Source organism: Mustela nivalis (assembly GCF_964662115.1).
Source record: "Mustela nivalis genome assembly, chromosome: 12".
NCBI classification, from domain to species: Eukaryota; Metazoa; Chordata; class Mammalia; order Carnivora; family Mustelidae; genus Mustela; species Mustela nivalis.
Window position 1 is genome coordinate 22,915,559 of NC_139031.1, and position 22,733 is coordinate 22,938,291.

The following is a 22,733-nucleotide window of genomic DNA, read 5'->3' on the forward strand; positions in this document are numbered from 1 at the left end:
AGCTTTCCCTTATGCTCCAGCTTCCCTTAGCAATACACCGACTTGCTGAAAGGTATACATCACAAAGCCCACTGAAGGAAGAGGAGATATTCTGCTCATGAGTGGAGAGGTGTTAAGTCCGGGTCCCAAGCCAGGCTGTGGTATTTAAATGTAGCATGGGGGCCACTCTGTCTTCAGCTCAGGTCCTGGGACGGAGCCCCACATCAGGCTCTCTGCTCAGCAGGGGGCCTGCTCCCCACCCCCTACCTGCCTCTCTGCCTACTTGTGATCTCTGTCAAATAAAATCTTTAAAAATATTTTTTAAAAAGTAGCATGGAAGCTTCCAGCCACAACTCCAGAGTACCCTTTAGTTGGGTTGCAGCAAGCTTCTGTTTATCCCACCCGTGGAGCAGCCACAGCAAAACAGTGCTTGGGAGTTGAGGCAGGTGCTGAGGACACAGAAGAGCCCTGACACACTTGCACAGAGAACCGAGAGCATGTGGACTCCTGGGAAGGACAGGGAGGTGCAATTTCAGCCCCCTCTCCCCTCACTGTGGCTTCAGCAGAATCCCACTAGGTAAAGTGCTGAACATTGAGGAAGTCAGGATGCTCCTGTGCGGGTGTTACCATGCAGTGGTCTTTTCTGGCCCTGGCATGGCAAGAGAGGTCCTTATGGTGGTATGCAGGAGTGCTAGCAAGTGACAAGGCAGGTAAAGCCCAAAGCACAAAAGCTTATGGGGCTGGGTGATACTGAGGTCACTCAGACCAGACAAAGCTGCCTCACTGTCCACTCTGAATTCTGATTCTAGGTGTCATTTGTTCTTTGTGCCCACGTTGTTCTTCACCGCCTCAAGAGCCTACGGTCCAGATTACTTACAGGAACTTATCCTGAAAGGTCACTCTTAGGTTACACAAAACCCCAAGTCAGAACTGATCTAGGGTGTGGGGATCCAAATTAATCTTCTAAACCACCGGTTCTCCACCTTAGCTGAACACTGGAATCCCTTGGAGAGATTCTAAGCTTTTTTAAAAACATTTTTTATTACTAAGAAAACTTTTGAGAAAAATTCGAAAACAATGTAACCAGAGCACAGTAAAGAACTCGCATATACTGACCATCCAGACTGAGTAATTTTCAAAACAGGTCTGCTCCAGCTAGCCCCCTTTCTCTTTGCTCATATATTTTAAGGCATGTCCCAGACATGATGTCACCCCACCTTTCTATACTTCAGTATGCATCTCTAAAAAACACAGCCATTTTCTTACATAATCACAATGCCATTATCACACTGAATACAACCAACAGACTATTCCTTGGTTATCACCTCATGCCTAGGGAACATCAAAAGCTGGTGCCTGATGAAACCAGAATCTTCGAAGGGAGACCCAGGTATGAGTATCTGTCCTAAACTCCCCACGCTCCGTGACTCCAGTGTGTAGGGTTGAGAACCACTGCTCCATCCACCTGGGATCCTGCTATTGGGGGTCTAATGTGAGCTCTGTGAATATCCTTTTGCCCCCGATCACATGGTACAAAACAAAAAGGTCTGAGAGGTCTGAAGAGTTGTCCCCAGCTGCCCAGTGTGCTTGGAGGGCCCTCAGCACCTCACACCAGGCCAGCCAGTTCTATGCCTCCTCTGCTTCCAGCTCTTCTCCCTTCTGTACATGCTGCCTCTCTGGCCTCATAGCCCAGCAAACTCAAGAGCTGCAGCACCCAGGCTCAGACAGGATTAATTTGGCCCGTGCTGAGGGCTATGCCAAAGCTTCCTGGGCGTTGGCACTAGGGTTTGGGACTATAGCCTTCCGTTTTAACTATTTATAGTATTTCAAACTCACTAAACAGAACATGCAGCAGATACAACCAGGCTTAAGCACTGCAGCTAAGACCGCCCTGACCAATGGCGCCCGCTCACAGCCCATTGGCTAGAGACACGGCAGTTGTGCAGAGCTGGCGGCTCCCAGAGCTGGTCTGGGTGGGTGGGAACAACCCCTGGAGCAGGGATCAGTGACTGCTGGGTAGAGGGAAGCTCGCGCACAGCCAGCCGGCCAAGAGGGTTGACCCCTCTTGCCTTATGGCCCCAGTGTCCAAGCCAAGTAACCTCTTGCCTTCTTTCCACGGCTGCCTCTGAGGGTGCCTCACAGTCACTGCAAGCTGTCTAGGACTCCTCAAGGTCCACGTGAGTGCGAGGAGCACCAGAGGCGATCACGCCACCCAGTCTGGCTCTGGGTGTGTCCATGCTGTCGGCCCACTTCCCATCTTGAGCGGGCGCTAACTAGACACAGGTGGGGGTCTGGGCAGACTCAGGGAAGGGGGGCTTGAAAGGTAGGCCTGACAGCTGAAGGGGGAGACTGAGTGAGGCGTAGGACCTCATGGCAACTAGGGTGTCTGTCTCTGGCTGGATCTCTCTGCTAGGTCCTCTCGGGTCTAGAGGTCATTAATCTAGCATACTCATTTTTATGTGGGAAGATGAAGCCTTGGGAAGGTTAAGTGATTTTTTTTTTTTTTTTTATCAAGGTCACAGATTCAGTAAATAGAGGAGCCAGGACTTACACATGGGATTTTTTATTACAAGTACAGTGCGTTTTTCTACTATACTATGTCATCCCAATGAACGGATCCACTCTAAGCATTCAGCGAGTGTTTAAAGGGCTACTGGGAAAGGTATTTTCAGTTTAGGTGCCCAAGGGACCAAGGAATGTCAGGTCAGAGTTCCCTGGATGACCTGGGAATTTTACAATCCCCTGGCTCCGCAGAATTCAAGGGTCAGACTCAGCACCTGATGAGACGTGGGGAGCCCCACAGATCTATGATCTTCATTAGCCAGAGATCCACAGCCATTCCTTGTTTTCTGCCTGGGGGAGTGGGAAACGCCTGGTATTAGCATGACTGGGGGATGGAGAAAAGGGGGCAAGGATAAGGCCATAGCTGTCTGGTTTGATGCAGAAATTGACCTTTCTCATTTCTTGGCATTGTTATGACCCTTATGAAAGAATCTGGAAGCTTAAGTCAAAAGCATGGGAGGACTGGGTCAAACAAAGAAAAAAAAAAGCATTAAATATTCAGAGGTATGGGGGAAGGTACACACTGGTTTAGGAAGAAGAGTGCAATGCAAGCTGAACGTTTCTGGAGTGTTTACTGTAGGTGAAGACTGTCTAGAGTCCTGTGTTGTCCAATATGGTAGCCACTAGTCACGTGTGGCTATTAAAATTAAAATGTTATTAAAGATTCTGTGCCTCAGTTGCACTAACCACATTTCAAGGCTCAATATCTGTATGTGGCTAGTGGTTACCATACTGAACAATGGGGATAAAGAATACTTCCATCACTGCAGAGAGTCTGACTGGACAGGGCAGGTAGACTCTGGCTGTCCTCTCGCATTTCTTACTGGCCATAATGAGTTGTTTCTTAGCCCCTTTGGGAAAGAGTTGAACTTGGGGAAGCTAGTCCAGCAAACTTGCTAAACTTAGGAACTCAAAGAAGCTTAGAGCAACCGGGAACATGAATGCCCCAGTGTACTAGACTCTAACCCCTCTCCTCTCAGGGCCTTGTCTGCTTGTTCACAGCCATTCTGACCTTTGCATATTTTATTTCGTTTCTATTTTATGTTGTTTTAATTGATGTTTAATATAGCTTTACTCTGCGTGGTGTTCCAAGCCCCTCACTAGGGGGCCGCTCACAGGCAGAAGCACAATTAATAGCAATCCCCAGAAAATTATGCCCTGTATCGAAGTTGTCATTGTACCATATAAATGCTTATTATTACTATTGAATTCTCCAGCCCTGACACCTCCCTGTGTTTACTAGGTAGCAGATAAACCTCTGTGTTTGTGCCTTCCCTACTCTACCACACCATCAGGACTAAATATAGCCCTTGTGTGTATGTTTAGCTCCATTTAGCTGTGCTTTGGAAAAGGGGGAAAAATCAGAGTTAATAAAATTAAATTGCCGGAAAATGTGATCTGTTCCTCCCCAACCTGACAAGCCCTTGAAAGACACACAGACATCACTGCTAATGAGATGGGTAACCAGCCTCAGCTATAAGGTGGGGACAAGGCCCAGAGCCTGCTAACGCGGCATGGTTTTTGGATCTGCCTCCTCTGAGAGAACAGAGGGAGCAGGCCCAAGAGTGCAGCACGCGGGGAGCAAGGGGTGACACCTTGGGTGTGGCCTGGGAGAAAGTGACCAGAAAAGTGCCTGAGCTGGAGTCCTACCCACGGAGCCAGAGGGCAATACATTTCACTCCTGCCCTGCAACTCTCTCAGTTTGGTGGTGGTGGGAGATAAATAAAAAAGCAAACAGTGCAAGCCTCCCCACTACCCCAAAAGGAAAAACAAAGCCCTTTATTTTAAAACGGTTTAGTACCTCTTGGTTTCTTTTGGGCATTTTTGAAGCTTAGCTTTTGGCATGGAAAGAGAACAGCTTTTCTATGATCACTAATCAGGAAAAGCAAATGGAAAATTCCAGGCTTGTGAGACACCTGTACTCCTCCCTTTCTGGCATGCCTTCTCAGCCTGTGTGCATTCTCTCTGCACCCCTGTCCAGTTAAGAGTCTTCTTTACGGAATGCTGAGGCTCCAGATGACTTCCTCCTCTGACTTAGCCTCCTGTCCTTTTCTCACTAAAAGAATGCAATTTAGAGAATGCACATGTTCACATCTTCTGTCCACCTCTCCCACATACGCCCCGCTCCCTTGTCTGTGCCACTGGCATTCTTCCACTATTATCTGCACTGCCAGGGCATGTGAACAGGTAGCTGTCTGGGAGGCAGGTGAGGGAGCAGGTCAGATCAATACAACGGGAATGTGGACAAGTTAGCTCTCCCATGCATGGCTACATGAGTGTGTCCCATGGAGTAACTTCCTCATGCCTCGGTTTCTCAAACACTGTGAACTGCTTTGATTAGACTGTATCAGCTCCGAGTCCCGACAGCTCTCAAATGCTCTCATTCAGTATTCTGAAGGCTGTAGACTCAAGTCCTTGGAAACTGAATGGGTCATTTTACTTCTATTTATAATCCATTTTTAATTTTTGCACTCAGTGCTCTATGGAGAAATGTAGATTCTAAATTCTTCTATCCAACAAAGGAGAAGCTCTATTTTAGGCTGTTTGACAGGCAAATATTTCTAACTACATTGAGTTTCCCGTATTATATTTGCTTTGCTTTCTTCCGTCTTTGCCTACAAAAGTAGTTTCTGAAAAGCCATACATGCTTTCTGTGCTGAGGCATAGCAGAAATGAGGCTGCCTTGGCTGAAGGAAGAAGATGGAGCTGATCTCGGGCCCCAGTGGGGCAGGACTGTTTGCCATCTGCTGCACTAGTTGCCTCATCTCCAAATCAGGCCTGGTTTGTAGTTTGCTGCAAATATTAGGAGCTGAGCCACTAGCACTTCCCACCCATGGCAAACCTTGAACCCTTTACACTCAGGCTGCTAGGACAACCCGAAAGCAGGGGGCCACTTTCTATCTTGGGAGAAAAACATGTGCGTTATATGGAAATAGATTTTTCTTCTCCCTTCCTTTCCCTACTCTCAGCCATTTTGAATGCTTTAGACAGAAAGGGAGGAAGGCCTGTCCAACCAAGCTGAGGAAGGTGATGGAATTGTCAGAGAGTTCCCCTGCCCCATCGACACAGGCCAGAATGGTTTATTAATGATCCATGGGAAAAGAACAATCGTCCTGCTGGCAGCTTCACATGTAATTAAGCAGCTTCACAGAGAGCTGGCTGCCTTCTCCAGGTCTGGCATCTGCAGACTGCAGAGCTACCTGACACAGTGATACCGGGTTTCTAGTGAAATCTTCCTACTGGGAAAGGGGTGTCCAAAATAGTGACCTAAACCCACTGGACACTGAGGAAACATGAGTGTGATGGCAGTGCTCTTCTGGAAGCCTGGCTGTGTGTACTTGGGCTGACACAAAAGACTGTAAGCTCCCTGACGGCAACACCGCAGTCCTGCTGGTCACCATTCTCTGCCCACGCAGGTAAGTAGCTCCCTCTGCTGGGTAGAGGTCATGGCGCAGGGTAAGCTTCTGAGTGGCCCCCCAAGTACTTTCCCCTCAGCCAACACTCTCCCCACAGGAGTTTCTGGGAATTGGTTCACGCTGTGCAAGGCAGCAGACTCCACCTCCCTCTGGCCCTCTGCAGCGCTGAACAAAGGACTTTGCTGGGTGCGGTGGGCAACAGTTGCTTCTGTGTCTATATGTGTTAGAGAACCAACAGAATTCAAACTACAGTACATCAAGAGAAAAGCAGCGAAGTTAACCATGTTTCGCCTTTGTAGTCAGTGAGAACTTCCCTTTTAAGAGCCCTGGGATTCAAAGACCCCTGGTCATCGCACCAGGTGAGTGAAGTAGTAAGTACTTGACATTTGAGATGCAGTTTTCAAAGTGAGCTCTTCAGTGCATGGCGCCGGAAATGTCCTGGGCTGTGGGTGTTCCCGTCACCTTTCCCAACGGAGAATCAGAGGGTATTTCATGAGGGGCAACAAAACAACACACAGACGCACATACCCTTCCTGTACTTGTTTTTAGAGTTGAGAAAGCAGTGGATAGATGCAGTCTCCATTCTCCACCCACTGGTAGCTACAGACCCCTCCTAAGCGCCCTTCCTTACCGTCTGACTCAAGCTTGACCCTCGGCACTCCACATTCCTCCAGGGTGAGCCCACGTGACTACCTGACGTCTCAGAAGGAATGACAAAAGTCTGTGTGGGCCGCAAAACCAGAGCTGATTTACAGGTGCCACGGACTTTTCAGTCCCCACACGCAGTTTACATTCTGTGGGATCACAAAGGAAGGCTGTGCCCTTTGGGACAATGGGAGCAGAAGTGCTGGGTGAGGCGGCGATGTCCGCTCACTGAGCCATGCAGCCTCCTCCTGGGAGTACCGCCCATGCGGTGAACCCCTCAGATGAAGCCTCAGATGAAGCGGAGTTGGACAACAGGCTCCACAGTCATTTCCTTGCTCATTACCTGCAGCCGCCTTCCTCACTCAGCGCTGATTATAGGAGCCAAACCCAGCAGTTCTCTCATTCCTATTAATACGGCCTAGACACAGGCATAACCTCTGCTGCAGCTCAGCCATGAGCAGGCAGGGAGAGGTCACTGGTGGCCTGGGAGGAGATGGATAGCTCCTGATGAATGAGTTGGTACTGCCTGCCATTTTTACTTGCCATCACTTTAATCAATAAGGGAAAAGGTGAATTGCTATTGATCTCTTCAACACCTCTCGACGATACTGTACAAATTACAGAAACACAAGGCGGAGGGTGAAAGCATCAGAGAGGAAGGACAGATGAAAGAAGTCGGGGCAGGGTGAGAACGCGGCATCTTCCCAGGGCTGGTCTCCGTGTCGCTGGGTGTCAGGCACGCTTGGGTGCCCGTGTGAATGTGTCAGGGAGAGCCCGTCCTCATGCCCGGAAGAGCTGGCCGTGGAGAGTCGTCTCAGGGCCTCCCTCTGCACTTCATAGGCTTGCCAGGCATCAGGGCGTGGGAAACCATATGGCTCCCCTTGATGCCAGGCTGGAAGTCTGTATGCTGAGAGGCGCTATGGGTCCCAAGCCCTCATGAATTCTTAAAGGTGTCATACTTGAGTGGTGTCTAGCTGGGCTATCTCAACAACTCATATAATCCTGGAGGAGAAAACAAGAATCAAAAGCTTCCAGGGCAAACTCCAGCTTTGGCACACCGATCCCGAGCCTTGGGTCAACAGCCCAAAAAAGCTAGACAGAAAGCTAATAAAGTAGAACTGCCTTGTAACATACTTGATAAAGATATAACTTAGTATGTCTTATAACATACTTGATAAAGATCATGGCTCCTGGGGCTCAAGCCTATTCTTTAAAACACCCTGGGCTGAGAGACACATCATAAAGATCAGAGGTCGAGGGTGGGTCAAAATGTGAGAGGTCTGATCTGAATCCTGGGACAAAGACTGCTCACAGACAGGCAAGATGACACATCTCGGGGTTTGGCATCACAGGTCCATCCCCTATCTCATCAACCAGGTCTAATTATTCAGATGTAGGTGAGAAAGTAAAAAACAAAGCAACCACAGGTCCCTGTCCAGGTCACACAGCGACCTCAGCCTGTGTTTGGTTATTTGCCTTCTACGTGAGTGGGAAGAACTAGGGCTCCTTGGCGCCATGCCTTAATCGCCGCCTTTTAGCTCTCTCCAGGCAGAACAGGGCCAAGTGCTCCCATTTTGCAGATGGTGAAACCAAGCAGACAGTCACATATCCAATATGAAAGAGAACCCAACCTTTAAAACCCAAGTGTGAAAAGGGCAAGAGCCCTTCAGGATGCTCTTGGCACTTTTGCTTAAATGATTCTCCAGAGACAATGACTCAGGGTGTAATTGTGTAATTCTGAAATCAGTGACAACACAGTTCGCCAGTCCCCCCACCTCCCTCCCACAGATACCTGAAGGGCCAAAACATAGAGCAAAATGAAATGCAAGTTACAAAGCTGCTGATGTGGTTAGAGTGGAAGTGCTGATATTAGAAGGAGGAAGTGGTTAAGTGCACCCTGGGTGTTTGGAAATGGCCACGTCTGCAGCCCTGTAAGCTGATGAAGGATGAGCTCTGGCTGTCTCTGCCGGGCAGAGAGAGAGAGTGGCCCTACACTTAGGAGGTGGGAGCATGGCTCTGAGAGGGCACAAAGAAAAGAAACACTATTTAGCAAACACCAGTACCCTCCTACAAGGAATCTTCCAATTCCGAAAGTGACCCTATTCTAAAATTACCACGTGGCAAGTGGCCAGGCCAAAAATCCATATCCAATCAGTGGTAATGGACTATTTGTTGCGTTTCCTCATATAGGGTTGCAGCACTGCTATAAAAATCTTGGGTCAGTAGTTTTAGATTTATTTAACCGGAGAGGTACCAGCATCCTCGCACTGCTAGCACTGGAAAAACCGGGGAAGAGAAGCAGCTTATGCAGCTGCTGGTAGTGGTGGAGGGACCTGTTGGGTTTTACTTGCATAATCTTCCTCTTCTAGCTATACATTCAATGCCAAGACCCTCTTCTGGTACCATTAGATAGGATTCCGCTGTATTTAGAGAAGGCAAAGGGAGAAAAGGGAGGCATTATGCTAACCTGGAAGGAAAAATGGCACAGTGAAGCTGTTTTCAATTCAACTTTTTATTCCTGGCTCAGTAGATGGCCTTTGTTCTTGCTGCAGTGACTGTCCCAAAGGATTCGTCTTGGGTCCTTTTCTCATCCCTTTCAATCCTGATTAACACCTAGATCCTTCTTTAGAGCTTGTGCCTGGTACTCCACTATGCTCCAACCCTCCCATTTAATATAGATCAGAGACACACCTATGGTGATCTTAGATGGTGTGGCCATGGTAAGGTGGTATGGGGACAAAAAAGAGCAAATGCTATTCCATCAGAGGATAAGGAAGCCCAGGCCAGCTAGGATCCTGTATCCCTCATTTTCAAGTCACAGTGACACCAGGAAATGACCAAGGTCAGAAGTCCCATGTAAATGGAAAGAAAGCAGAGAGAGCCCTGAGTATTGGCAGATTGTCCTCTGAATACTTGTATGGCAGTTCAACCACATGGCAAAGATACTCAGGCCATTATTTCTCAGATGTCTATGAGGCATCTGTAGACTACGGGCTTTGGAGATGGCTGGCCTGATCTGTCCATAGTCAAGTCTAGAAGAGGCTCTGTGCACGGGTTAGGACTCTGGCATCACCTCCAGACCTTTACTTTTCCACTGAATGTGACACTGCCTTAAAAGAAGAGATTCTAAGGTGGAGGACCATGCAGAAGCAGAGGCAAAACAGACCCTGTTTCGCTAGCCTTTCTTCAGAGAAAAATGACTGGCTAACCCTTGAAGGTACTTAGACAGTCTTTTGAGAACTCAGAAGTCTAAGTGCCAAATCCACTCAACGGGCAGTAGCTCCTAGGAAGCCCTGCTTGGAGAAGATTCTGAGCCCTAAACCAAAGCAATGCTATGTGACTGGAAAGGTCTGCTGTGGACACTAGATTGGGGAGCGGGGTAGGGTGCAAGCACCCTTGCCATCACTGGCCTAAACAGACAGGACTGTCATGTAACGAGCACTGATGAGGACTAACCATTGTTCTTTGTTGATTCTAATATGAATGCTGCTCCCCACACACATGCCCATGCCTAGCCTGCCTCCCTACTCTGGGTGTCATGGTTTGTCCACAGTGAAGCTCTAGTCCTAGATTTTAGCTCAACTCTGAGAGGAGAATTTTCATTCATAATAAAAATAATGACACAAGCTGTTCGCCAAGTGTTTAATACTCACTTACCAGGGCACCAGTCCTGGGAATTTTACCTAGTTACACGATCTCCACACCAACCTTAGAGAGAAGGTGCCTTCGCTGTGGGCGAGGGAGTAAAGTTAGCAGCACCGCTGTACTGTGCAACCTTAGGAGCACCATTCTACTAAATTCTATTATGCACTGAGACTGCTCGGGATTAGAGAAACTAAGGATCATGTCCAAGGTCATTTAGTAAAGGGTGAAGCTGGAACAAGAACGCAGGTCTGACTCTGCACACATTACTAACAGAGTTTTAAGTGATCAGGAGGGGGGAAAATGTTCCTAAACGTTCTGGACATGGGTCTGAGGATGAACTTACCCTTCCTGAATAAGTGACACGTGTTGTTCAGACCAGGTTAGGGTATCTGCTGTTAATTCTCAAGCCTGCTCATAATCTTATTTCATGCACCACAGCATTTCATAACAGACCACTGGTCACTTTCATTTCCAAAATCCATTTAAGTTCAGCTGACCAGAAACTGTCACAGGTGGAGTGGCAAGTGGGAAGTTCATCAATAAAGCCAGATTTGGAACACAGAGGATCTTGTCTAGTCCTTGGCAACAGACACAAGGAGTGGGCATGCTCATGGCAAGAAGAGGGCAAGATTACGGCTGGCTCATCCACTAGAACAGTCACTACTGTGTCCTTGGAGGAGTCATATGTGAAACACCAGAATGTTCGTATTACCTGAAGAGCAAATGAAATGTACAGTCTGCATACTCATTGCTGGCAGCTCTGGCAGCCCTGCTACTGTATATTAAGGGCTGTGTTCTAAAAAGATATCAGTTGAATTATGTAATTTCAAGGAGAAGATATTAACACTCAGGCACCGGGTGTGTCTGGGAATGGTTAGGACGAACTAAAAAGGGAGCTATGATGCCTGAAGAACCCCAAACACGCCAGCATGAAAGCTCACGCTCAAATCTACATGGTGTGCTGGCCAGGGTGCTGGGGTCCTGTGTGACGCTCTTCTGGAAACAAGAGAATGGGGCAAGTCTGCACGAGGTCATCTTAAGTGTGAAAAGTAAGTATGATCTGCCAGTAAGAAGATATGAAATAAAGAACTATTTTCCAAGTTAGGCTCCCAGAAGTAAATGGACAGATTTCATAAATAAGGGATTTCATCTAAAAAAAATTTGGAGCTGCTTTTCTATTATATTATTATACTGAGGATATTAGCTTCCTTTTTTCTTTTTTCCTTTTTCTTTCTTAAAGAGAACTCTTACCAAAGCTCAAGAAGCAGTGAATATTCAGGATGACTGAAGAGGTAAGACAAACCAGGAATTATTGTTAGGGGCATCTGATTCAACTAAATTAAAATAAATGGCACCCAGCTCTCCTAGCACAATCCTTACCTATGAGGAGTCCAGAACTCTCCTACCTCCTGACAGAATTTTTCCATTCGTTCTGGGTCATAGGCTCTACCTAGCTATACAGAAGGTAGACCAGGATGTGCCTGGCAATAGCTGTTGTCCACAGGGATGGCTCATAAAGAAATTGATGTCAGACAGGCAGATAATACTGAATATCATAGGTGGCAGGAGTTCTGCTCAGCAAAGCTCTGTCTGAAGGCTCTTCATGACCTTGTGTTTGTAATGATAATCTTGTGGTGAACCAATACATGTAATCTCCGATGGCAATCAGTACCCAGTTTACCCATTTCCAGGCTTCATTTTTTTTTTTTTAAGAATTTATTTATATGTCAGAGAGAGAGTGTGTGTGTGTGTGTGTGTGTGTGAGCACAAGCAGGGGGAGTGGCAGGCAGAGGGAGAAGCAGGCTTCCTGCTGAACAAGTCCTGAAGTGGGACTTGATCCCAGAGTCCTGGGATCATGACCTGGGCTGAAGACAGATGCTTAACCGAATGAGCTGCTCAGGTGTCCCTCCACACTTCAATTTAGATGAGGTTTAAATCAAGTATTATGGACCAATCTAGCAGAAAGACACAAGAGGAAGTCATGCTTGAGCCTTCTGCATCTTTACTCTCTGACTGATGTGGGTCCGAAGTAAAGGTGGAGAGGAAAAATCAGTCCAGGGACGCACTTCGGCATTGCAAAGGAACCTGCTTATGGAGGAAACATCTGTCAGGTCTAAGGGCTATACTTCCTACTTCCTTTTCCCTAGGAGGAACAAAGTGAACTGGCAGAAGAAACGTCAGAGTCTTTTAAGGAAGAGTTTACAGTAGTAAGGACCAATTCCTCAGGGAAAGGAAGAATCCCTCTGACGAAAAGGATTTCTTCCCTGAGTCAATTATATCCTTGAGACCTTCCCTACATGTCCCCAAGGAGGCCAAATCTCTTGTGGCCCTAAACCTTGTTTTGTCTTGTTCTGTCCCCAGTCCCAACAGCCAGGCTGGGATGTGAACATTAGTCTCGGGAGGGCAGTGAGGCCTATCAAACTTTACCAGTCAGCCTGTATGACATGATTACAGGTAATAGGATCTTGGCCAAGCCAATGAAAAATTAGGCCCTGCAGCTATTTCAGAAGAATGGATGCAATTCTATGCTTGACTGGCTATGAAAGTTCCAAGCAGAAGAATAGGGAAACAGACAACAGCCGAGCTGAGCCAGCAGCTTTGCAGAGAGGAATCCCACTGGAGCCAGCACACTACTGGCACCCATCAGCACATGCTGCTGAGCTAGCCTGGGGAAGGCTACTGGTGACCGGCTGCCTGGGAGTGTAAAAGCTGAGAGGGGAGACCCAAGCAGCCTGGGGATGGGAAAAACAGGGCAACATGACAATACCCTCCGTTCTTCACTTATACCTCACCTCCTCTCATTGGGATGCCATTTTCACTTAGGGGCCGGAATGGGAATTGAGGGCCTTCCTTCCAGCTTTTAGAGATACCTGGTAAGGGCCAAGAACCCAGAAATGAAGGGGCTTTATGTAGAGAGGTAACAGCCTAGTGTTCACAGGGGGGTTATAGCCTATCACTGAACAAGAACTGGTTGACTTGAACTTCAAAATAAACCCTTCACCTCACTTAATAGTTTGACCCACAAAAGCAAAGGGTGGGAAATATACCAGGGAGGAAAAGAGATGAGTAGCCTACTGGGAATATGATGAAGGGACATTAATGATTTCTATTTGAACACTGCAAGTTTTTCAAAACACTCATATATCATGATCTCATTACCTTTAAGAATCTTGGCTAGAAAGCTCGGGAGACCCAGGGTCCCAAAGTAAGAGTAGAGTCAGGTCTTGGTAATGTACTTTTTCAAAGAGAAGCTCCTGAGTTAGTGGCTGTGTGTCTGGCCTCAAGACTCCAGTCTTCCTCCCTGGCCCACAAATGCTGAGCTCAAAGACTTTCCCAAAGAACTACAAAGGACAACAAAAGAGCAGTCCTTTTCCCCCATCTCTAGAGTTTGGTCACAGGGAACCAAGCAGTAGATTTAATGAATGTCCATCTATTAAGTATCTCCTATACACTAGGCAAAGTACAAAGGACACAAGGACAAAAGTATGGATCCTGTCCTTGAGAAGCTTACAGTCTGGACACATAAATCCCTGTAAAATCACTGGTCAGTGCATGACAGATGTGTGCGAAGGAGGCTAAGGGGACAAAAGGAAGGGCATCTCAACCAGTCTGGGAGATCAAGAAAAACCTTTCCTGAAAAGGTGTATTCTGGAAGGATAGGTAGCAATAAGAAAGCAAAAAAGGGAGATGGTTGGTATACAGGGGGGAAGTGTGGGTTGATCTAAAGAGTGGGAGAGATGAAATGGAATGGTAAATATGGGGAACTGTGAGAATAAGGTCAGTGAAATGAGCAGTGGTAAGACAAGAAGTTGGAGAGATAATCAAGGATATATGTAAACTAAGGAGATCAGACTTTATCCTAGAGGCAATGGGGAGTTATATATTTCCAAATGGATGCACTTACTAGGTATGTCTTTTAAGAAAGATGAGAAATAGGAATATGGATATATGTGATCAACCTGAAATGGAGCAAGACAGGTCAGAGAGGAATCATTATTAAAACAAAACAAAACAAAGAGGGCGCTTGGGTGGCTCAGTTGGTTAAGCAACTGCCTTCAGCTCAGGTCATGATCCCGGAGTTCTGGGATCAAGTTCCGCATTGGGCTCCCAGCTCTGTGGGGAGTCTGCTTCTCCCTCTGACCGTCTTCCTTCTCATGCTCTCTCTCACTCAAATAAATTAATTTTAAAAATCTTTAAAAAAAAGAAAAGAAAAGAAAAGAAAAGAAAAGAAAAGAAAAAAGAAAGCCCAGAAAAGTCAAACCAACAGATGAAGCCGGAATCAGGCAACTGAAAAATGTAAAAACTGTGACAAGAGAATACGTATTTTGGGAAGGTGAGGCCATTGCAAATCTCTTGGATCCTTCTGGAGTCTTGTGAGTTTCAAGAATCAGACTCAGTGGTTCTGTACTGGAGAGGAACCCTCAGTTTAATTGCTGGACCTTTAGGGACGTTCTTTTCAAATTAATTAGGTCCAGATATTTGAGGGTTGAAAAAGGACATAACACTGCTAAAAGAACGACCACATTCTAATAGAAATATTGGCAAAATCTGGGGAAGAGAAAGCACCTGATTTGGAGTGTAGATGTTTGGGTTTTGGTGTCTGCTTTACAACAAACTCTGTGAATAGAGGCAGGTCGCTGTGCATCTCAGCTTCCTGAACTGTGACACTGGAATAATACTTCTCATGTAGTTTTGCTTTGAGATTAAAATGAAAGATTGTATATGAAAACACTTTTACACTAGAAAATACTATATAAACGGAAAGCCTGATCACTATTAAGACAGGAGGTCCTGACCTGAGCCCCCTTCAAAGAAAATAGCCTTTAGGGAAAACAAACTGAAAGACCACTAGTGGAGGATGAACCATCAAGAGTGTGTGGGGCGCTAAGAGGAAAGCTTTAACCTCCAACAGCCCTTAACACTTCCTAGAGTAAGAGGGTGGCTTAGAAAGGTGACCTTGTTGCATTCCCTTTTCCCTGGGCAGTGGCAGAGATAATCTAGAATAGGCTGTTCTTTGCAAATGACTGAAACGTTGGTAGACAGCTGGCTTGCCTTCCCAGCAGGTCATTATTCGTGGCTCAGCGAGGGTTACGGAACACAGGGACAATCTGAGAGCAGGGGTCTCGCCAATCTTATGGACACCGGGTTGCACTCACTCTTCTGGGTTTTCCCTGTGGCTTGAACTATCCTTATTACTTTCATCCAGGAATCTAACTTTGCTACTGTTTCTCCTCCTACGTGTCTCCTGGACAGAGACGGGACCTGCATGGGCAGTTGGGAACAGGAAGGGTGAGAGCATATACCACAGCACTATGGGGAAATGTGGAGAAACAGTTTCAATGGTAAACTGCTTGGACCGTTTATCTTTCTCAGACAAGATGCGGCACACTTGGTGATAAAACCAAAAACCAAGAAACCATTTTTATTTTATTCTAAGGTTTCTTTCCCAAACATCTCCCCATAAATACACACCAGTATTAACTGCCAAGTCCATACTCCTCCGAAACGTAAATACACATTCTTCAGACAGCAACAGTTGCTTGTGATCTTTGTGCATCTTTGGTTTAAAAAAAAAAAAAAAAAAAAAAAAAAAAAAAAAAACGGGGTCGTGGGAGCAAGGGGATCCAGGGCTTTTTGCCCTGCCTGCTGTGAGCTGCAGCAGGGGCTCCCCGGGGAGGCATCCCCCCTTTCGATGCCAGCAGCAGGAAGGGAAATAGGTCAGGGCAGCAGCCAGAGTTTTCAGCTTAGGCTGTCCAGCACAAGGACGTTTTCCAGGCAGCAGCAAAGGGTAATTTCTGAGATCTCAAGAGGACAAAAAGGTCACTTAGAAAGGTCCTTGAAATGATCACCAAACCTCCAACATCTTACCTCCTGCCCCGGGGAAATGTATCTCTTACAGCCTCGAACTGTGAAGAGGGGTAAACTGTGGCACTGATCTCTTTTCACGCCTTAGAGCTCCTTCTCTAGGAGTACATGGTTTGCTGACAGCGACCACAACGCCATGCAGGCAGCAGTGGGTCAGTGAGCGCGTGCTGGTGAGCTGGCCTTCTGGCAAGGTGTGAAGAGATCCCACGTGGACTGCTTTATTCATAAGAAGGGCCTCAAAAGGAAGAGGATGGCTTTAGATTGCCAGATCAATGTTTTAGAAAGGAATACCGAGGCGGGAAAGAGTCCGCCGGAACCACATGATAACTGAAGCTCAAAAACTGGGAGTTTGTACATTTAAGCCAGTTATCTACCCATTAGCTAACACTCACCACTACTTCTGGGAAGATGCTAGCGATGGGCACAGTTCCCCATCTGGGAAGCTACACCAGATCTTCCTGTCCTTGGCAATGCGGCACAGAACTGCCTGAAAGAGGCAGCTGTGTTGCGGGAGGGGGGCCCACAGCTCATGCCATCCAGTGGGACACAGCGCTCATATAGCTCACAATCCCAGCTACAGCAACGGACACAATGATCTCACTCTGCGTGGCCCAGAAGGAACCCAGCCTCAGAGGCAGAGGACATGAGAGCAAACTGTCACTTTCAGGGATGCAAGCTATTTAAACCAACCAACACAGACTGTTGTACTTACTGTACAAGGGACAGCAAACTTCTTGTGATAAAAAGATAGATAAATAAGTATTTTAGGTTCTGCAAGCCTTATGGCCTTTGTCGTCACTATTCAACTCCACTGTTAAGAGGATGAAAGCCGTAGACTACAGTACATAAAACAATTAGTGTTAGTGTTTCACTAAAACTTTATTCATGAACACTGGCAGTGGGCTGACTTGCCCACCCCTGTTACATCCTAACTGAGTCAGCCTGGGAAGAACTGTTGAGCTAACTGGATTTCCTTTAAGTAAAATTAAGTATGAAGTCCTTTCAGAGTTCCTTGGCTGCTTTGGCCTTCAAGGCCACAAAGAGTGAGGTAACAAGCTGGAGTCTAAACTGCTCTTTCTCTTGCCCTGGAGCAGCAAGGCCTGAACACCCAGACCCCTAACCTGGAACAGTCTTCCCAGACTCCTAGCTCAGGGAAAGGAACAAAAGACAACTAGAGTGCCTGGGTGGCTTGGTCAGTTAAGCGTCCACCTTCGGCTCAGGTCATGATCCCAGGGTCTTGAAATCGAGTCCTGCATCGGGCTCCTTGCTCAGCGGGGAGCCTGCTTCTCCCTCTGCCTCTATCCTACCCCAACCCCGCCTATGCTCATTCTCTCTTTCAAATAAATAAATTAAAATCTTAAATAAATAGAATAAATATCTTAAATATTATAAATAATATTTATAAATAAATAAAATCTTAAATAAAACCTTAAAAAAAAAAAAGACAATGGGAACCAATGGCTAAGGAGAAGGACCACATAGAAAAACAAAGAAAAAGAAAAAATACAATGAAAGGTGACAGGAAAGACAGGAAAACGGGGCTGAGTGGTGCCCAGGAAGGTCAGTAGTTCCGTGCTAACTGGTGACACTGTAAAACACACTGAAGGAAGGCAAGGCTATCAAGCCTCCAGATAATGGGGGCCATCCGAAATGTAAACAACAGACTTGTGAGACACTCTGGCAGCTTCCACAGGAGGCTATGGGATGGAAAGACTACACCTCTCTCTTTACCGAAACAAAGAAAAAGACAGGCAGCAATTTCTGCTCTGGCTACCCAAAGCCAAGAAAATGCACTTCAGGCTCCTGTACCCCCCCCCCCTTTGCATTTGCTCCCCAGCAGGGGAGCTGCCCTAAGGGCAGTGTCCATTATAGGCTCTCTCCCACACCACATCCTTTCCCAGTCAGCTTACTGGTTCATGTAGGTGAATCAAACCTGACGGAGGCACCACTGTGAAATCACAAAGGGGGCCCAGGACATGCTGTGAAATCACAGCATCAGTGTGCTTCTCCTTTCCTATGTGATACTCCAAGTTTCAAGTAACTGGGAAAAGTAGGCAGGGGACAGACAAATCCTCGTCAAAAGTAAGATACTAAAAAAGAAAAATTTAAAGGGGAGGGATGGGGGCACGGTCAAGGGCAATCACATCATCACAATACCTGATTACCTGAACTAAAAGCTGATTGTCAAGGAACAGGCAAAAGGCACAAAAAACCCTGCTCAACCAGGGCCATCACAGCAGCAGCTCCACCCCAGAAGTGCCCCCCCCCCACCCCAGGGGCACAACAGAGTCGGCTGGAAGGTAAGAGGCTATGAGTCCACACTCAGGCATCCAGACAATCAGGCGGTGCTATCTCCTAAGGGCAGGAGGCATCTCTGCATCCAGGAATGCCATTCCATCAGGCTCTTCCAGATCCCTGCTGGGGCAGAAGGAAGAAGACCAAGAGGAATGTTCTCCAGGACAATATATGGAATAAAAATATAGACTGAAGTTAAGTGAATAAACCTAGAATGAAACAAAAACTGCTTGTCATTCCTACACTATTCAGAAAACAGTTTTCATATATATATATATATATAATGAAGAGAAATGCCCAGGAGGACAGTCTAGAACCGATTCCTTTAGTAAAAACTTCCAAGTTATCCTGAGTTTAGGCCATACTCCTCTTTCCTGTGGATAAAGACCCTTCAAAGCAGTCAGGCCAGATAATCATATAAGCAGCTAAGAAAATGCAGAAAGTTTCTATATCAAGAGATCCCAGCTTTGGGCTCGGCAAGATTGTAGCACTACAACCAAGAAAGCTAAGCATCAAATCTTATTTAGACTAAGATTTGCAAACTCACTCACATGCCAGGGGCATCCAAGAAGATGGGGAAAAATTTATCTTTTTCCACAATCAAATATCAACAAACATACAGACAAGGGTAAGGTCAGACTAACTAAGAGAGTGAAAGAGCTTTGGGCCACTCCCTCCGTTTAGTGGTCAGTATTCTCTGACACCCTTGTGCCTTTGGGTACCTTACCATCAGCAGGCCAGAAACATGATCAGGTAGAAAAGTGGCTGGGGAAACGAGAGTTGAAAAAGAAAGGGAAAGAAACTTTGGGAAATGTGAAAACAGCAGGGGAAGACGGCCGTGAGAAACGGGAGGGCAACAGAGAAGTGGCGTGTGGCACGGAAGCGATGAGAATGCTGCCGCCACAGCTCTCAGGCAACCCGGGAAAGCCTTTCCTCCCTCTGTCCAGACAGCAGCTGTTGCTGCTACCTCTGGGATGTCTTTAAGTCACAGACTCCGGAGGGACTCCCCTGCTTTTTCCAACCCGGAAGTGCTCTGTAGTTCACTGAGGAAATTATAAAAAGGCCCACACTGAGAAATTATAAAAATATCGGCCCCTTCTACCTGATGACTGCGCCCCACACCGCAACAGTTACAACTGGAGTGTTTGGATTCTTAAAATACTTCTCCAGCAGGGGCTATCTTTAATTGATAAAGGTTTAAGCTACATTGTGCAGTTGCAGAATAGAGGGGTGGGAGGGGGCGCCTTGGTGGCTCAGTTGGTGAAGCAACTGCCTTCAGCTCAGGCTGTGATTTCTGGGGTCCCAGGATCACATCCCACATCAGACTCCCTGCTCAGCACGGAGTCTGCTTCTCCCTCTGACCCTCTCCCCTCTCCTGCTTTCTGTATCTCTCACTCTCAAACAAATAAATAACATTTTAAAAAACAAAAACAAAAACAAAATAGAGGGGTAGGGGAAGTCACTCTGCATGCCAATACGGGGATTTCTTTTTCATGAACATGAACATCTCTTACCAAAACCAAAATAGGGGTCAATGTGAGACTGAAGAGATGATGAGGGGGCAAGCACTCGCATCCCCACCCCGCTGTACGGACGGCCAACAGAGCTGGTGCGATGCCCAGGAAGCTGCAGTTTGTTTTTGGGAACTGGAACCCACAGCTCCTGGACTAAGAATTCAGGACGTCTTTTGCCACACAACTTTCTTTCACGAAATGGGAAGGTAAGTGTTAAAGAAATCCCAAAGATGGCAACCAAAAGCAAATAGTACTGCTCAGCCAGCAACCAAAGAGGGGGTTTTCTGCAGGCCAGGGCAGTCCAACGCGGTATCCTGGGCTACCCTGTTCTCTTGTGCCTCTAGTACCCAATATATTCTCTGGTGATTCAAATCAAAGTGAGAGATGCCGAAGCTTATGAACGTCCCAAAGCCCACACGTCTGATCTCAAAGACCTACAAAGACCCAGGAGCAAGCGAACCTCCTGGACCCCATAATCTTCTAGCTCTGTGCATATTATGATACTGCCTGAAAGCTGAAGGGACCCTATGGGTTTGATTGTAAAAGAAATGAGGACAAAGGCAGATCTAAAATCCTCAGCCTGAGCCCGGCACACTCCCCCACTGTTCCTTTTTTGTGCCCACCGAGCAGGATGAATGACTGGAACACTCCTGAAAAGAAGATGGATCCGTTGACTATGACTTGATAAAAAATTAGCAGGTAGATGGACACCACGGCCGCTGAGAAGCCTAACTCCCGCCTGCGAGAGCCAGCCCAACAGGCAGAAACAGAAATACAATTAAATTAAGTCAGAAAACCCGCTACAGAAAATGCAATTACTCAAAGATACAAATAAATGTTCAAAGAAAATTGGCCCCTGACAGGGTTAGTCAAGCTTCTAAATCCAGCTGGAGGCAGGCAGCTCGGGCTAATTCGCCAAGGAGGAGGGCTGCAAAGCTGTAAGCCCTCTGCATTAGGGTGCTGGCTAGGCGGGCTTGGCGTTCGCCACGTATCCCAGGCCGCCGACGGTGAGGGGTGATCTGGGGGTGGCTGGTCAATGATGCAGGGCTCAAGGAAGCAGGAGGTGGGCAGACCCACAACGGATGGTGGACGTGGAAGGCTGAGCACTGGAAAAAGTGACAGACTGATCTCTGATGTGGCAGAAAGACATCAGACCAAAGGAGCCCCATTTTCTCACCCCTCTTCATACAAGAAGCAACTGTAAGATGTCCCACCTCTCGCTGCAGCACCAGCTCCTTGGTGAAAAGTGTGGCTTCCTCACTGAAAGGCTCTCCCTCCTGCACCAAGCCTGGGAGGTTTCGGGCTCCTCTGGGGCATTCGATGCCTGTGTCAGGAGAGAAGGAGAATTTGTGATGAAAAGGGGCCCAGAAGGCCTAGTGCCCCTGACCCTTCCAACAGGGCAGGACTCAGAGCAGAATGCCAGCACATCCGAGATACGGTGCCCCAGAGGGAAAACCCAACACTGCCAGCGCCGCAGCAACAGACAGGGGCTCTCAGTCCCTGCACTGGACGACTACCAAGAGGACCCGGGGAGTTCCAATAAGGATGTGCAGGGAACACAGGCACACGCAGAGGTGGGGTGTGCCCCATCTTGTGCTCCTCACTCCTCACAGTCCGGTCATCTCACTGCCCTAACCATCACTTCTAGAAATGGCTCTTTCACCTAAATTACACTGCTCTCCCCAGCCATTCTGCCTCCTGAGAGCCATTCCAAAGGACTCTTAGATAGCTTCTCTTAACCACCCGACTTCCACGTCAAATTCACAAGTGTTAACTCAGTGTCGTTTTTCTCTTCATAAGCTTCCCCTACTGTCCTCTGGCTATCGTCTGGACAACAGTACCATCAGTTTTTCATTCAGAATGAGAAACAGGAAAAAACCAGAATACTGAGGAAGTATTAGGTGTTTGGAAGCAGACAGACCTGGATTCACATCCTAATTCTATCACTTATTTGCTTTGTGACCTTAGCCAAGTTATTGAACCACTCAAAGCCTTAGCTGTCGTATTTGTAAAACTGGTAGAACAGTTTATCTACCTCACTCGGATGCTGTGTGAACCAGGGGAGATTATGTACATAAAATACGCAGTAGCATAATGCCTGGCATAGGGAGAGGTGTAATACGCTTTACCTCTTATTGTTTCACCATTATTATTAGTAGTACCGCGTGTAGTAATCACCTCAGTAATAACCTCAGTTGTCTCTCACTCCACACCCGGCCTGTAAGATCCCTGAGGATCCCGTTCTTCACACTTCTTTATATCTGAGGACAGTCTTTTATACAACACAGGTGCTCACTAACCAACTCAGACTGCCTTTTCTTTCTCTCTTTGATTCAGGCATTCATTTTGCAAATGTATTTATCACTAACAGTGGTCACTGGAGACAGACCATGAAATATGTCACATTCTGAGATCCAAGTTACTTGGAAGTATTTCCAAAAAATTCATACTGCAGCTGTAATTTTAATGCAAAAAGCTGAACTAGGCTAGAGACACAGTGAGAGGAAATGATCAAAGTATGGGGGAGGATACACAGAATGCCCAGGTCTCTGAAGGCTGCTGGTCCCTCCTGCCGCAGCCTAAGGCAGAACCAGGAGGTATTAGGTCTCACTTATAAGCAGCCTTAGGTGCAGGTAGAAGACATCTGGCACAGGGTGTCGGGGGAGCCTCTGGGCAAAGAGGGGCCACTGCTGCTGGTACAGAATACATATCTCTTCTAGATGCAGCCAAGTAGCTCCTCATGTTTCTGGCCACGGCATGGATTCAAGGTCATGAAGCTCAGAGGAAAGGGAATAGTTTATACCTTGGGTTT

The 22,733-nt window shown here is 47.0% G+C and overlaps 1 protein-coding gene across 1 annotated transcript in view; it reads right to left on the reverse strand.

The window, feature by feature from the left end:
• Positions 1-22,733, reverse strand: part of SND1 (staphylococcal nuclease and tudor domain containing 1) — a 411,376-nt gene that overhangs the window by 75,496 nt on the left and 313,147 nt on the right. Inside the window, exon 16 of the mRNA XM_082694082.1 lies at positions 21,136-21,245. Coding sequence (XP_082550208.1) covers positions 21,136-21,245 — 110 coding nt within the window. The remainder of the gene's footprint in view (positions 1-21,135; positions 21,246-22,733) is intronic.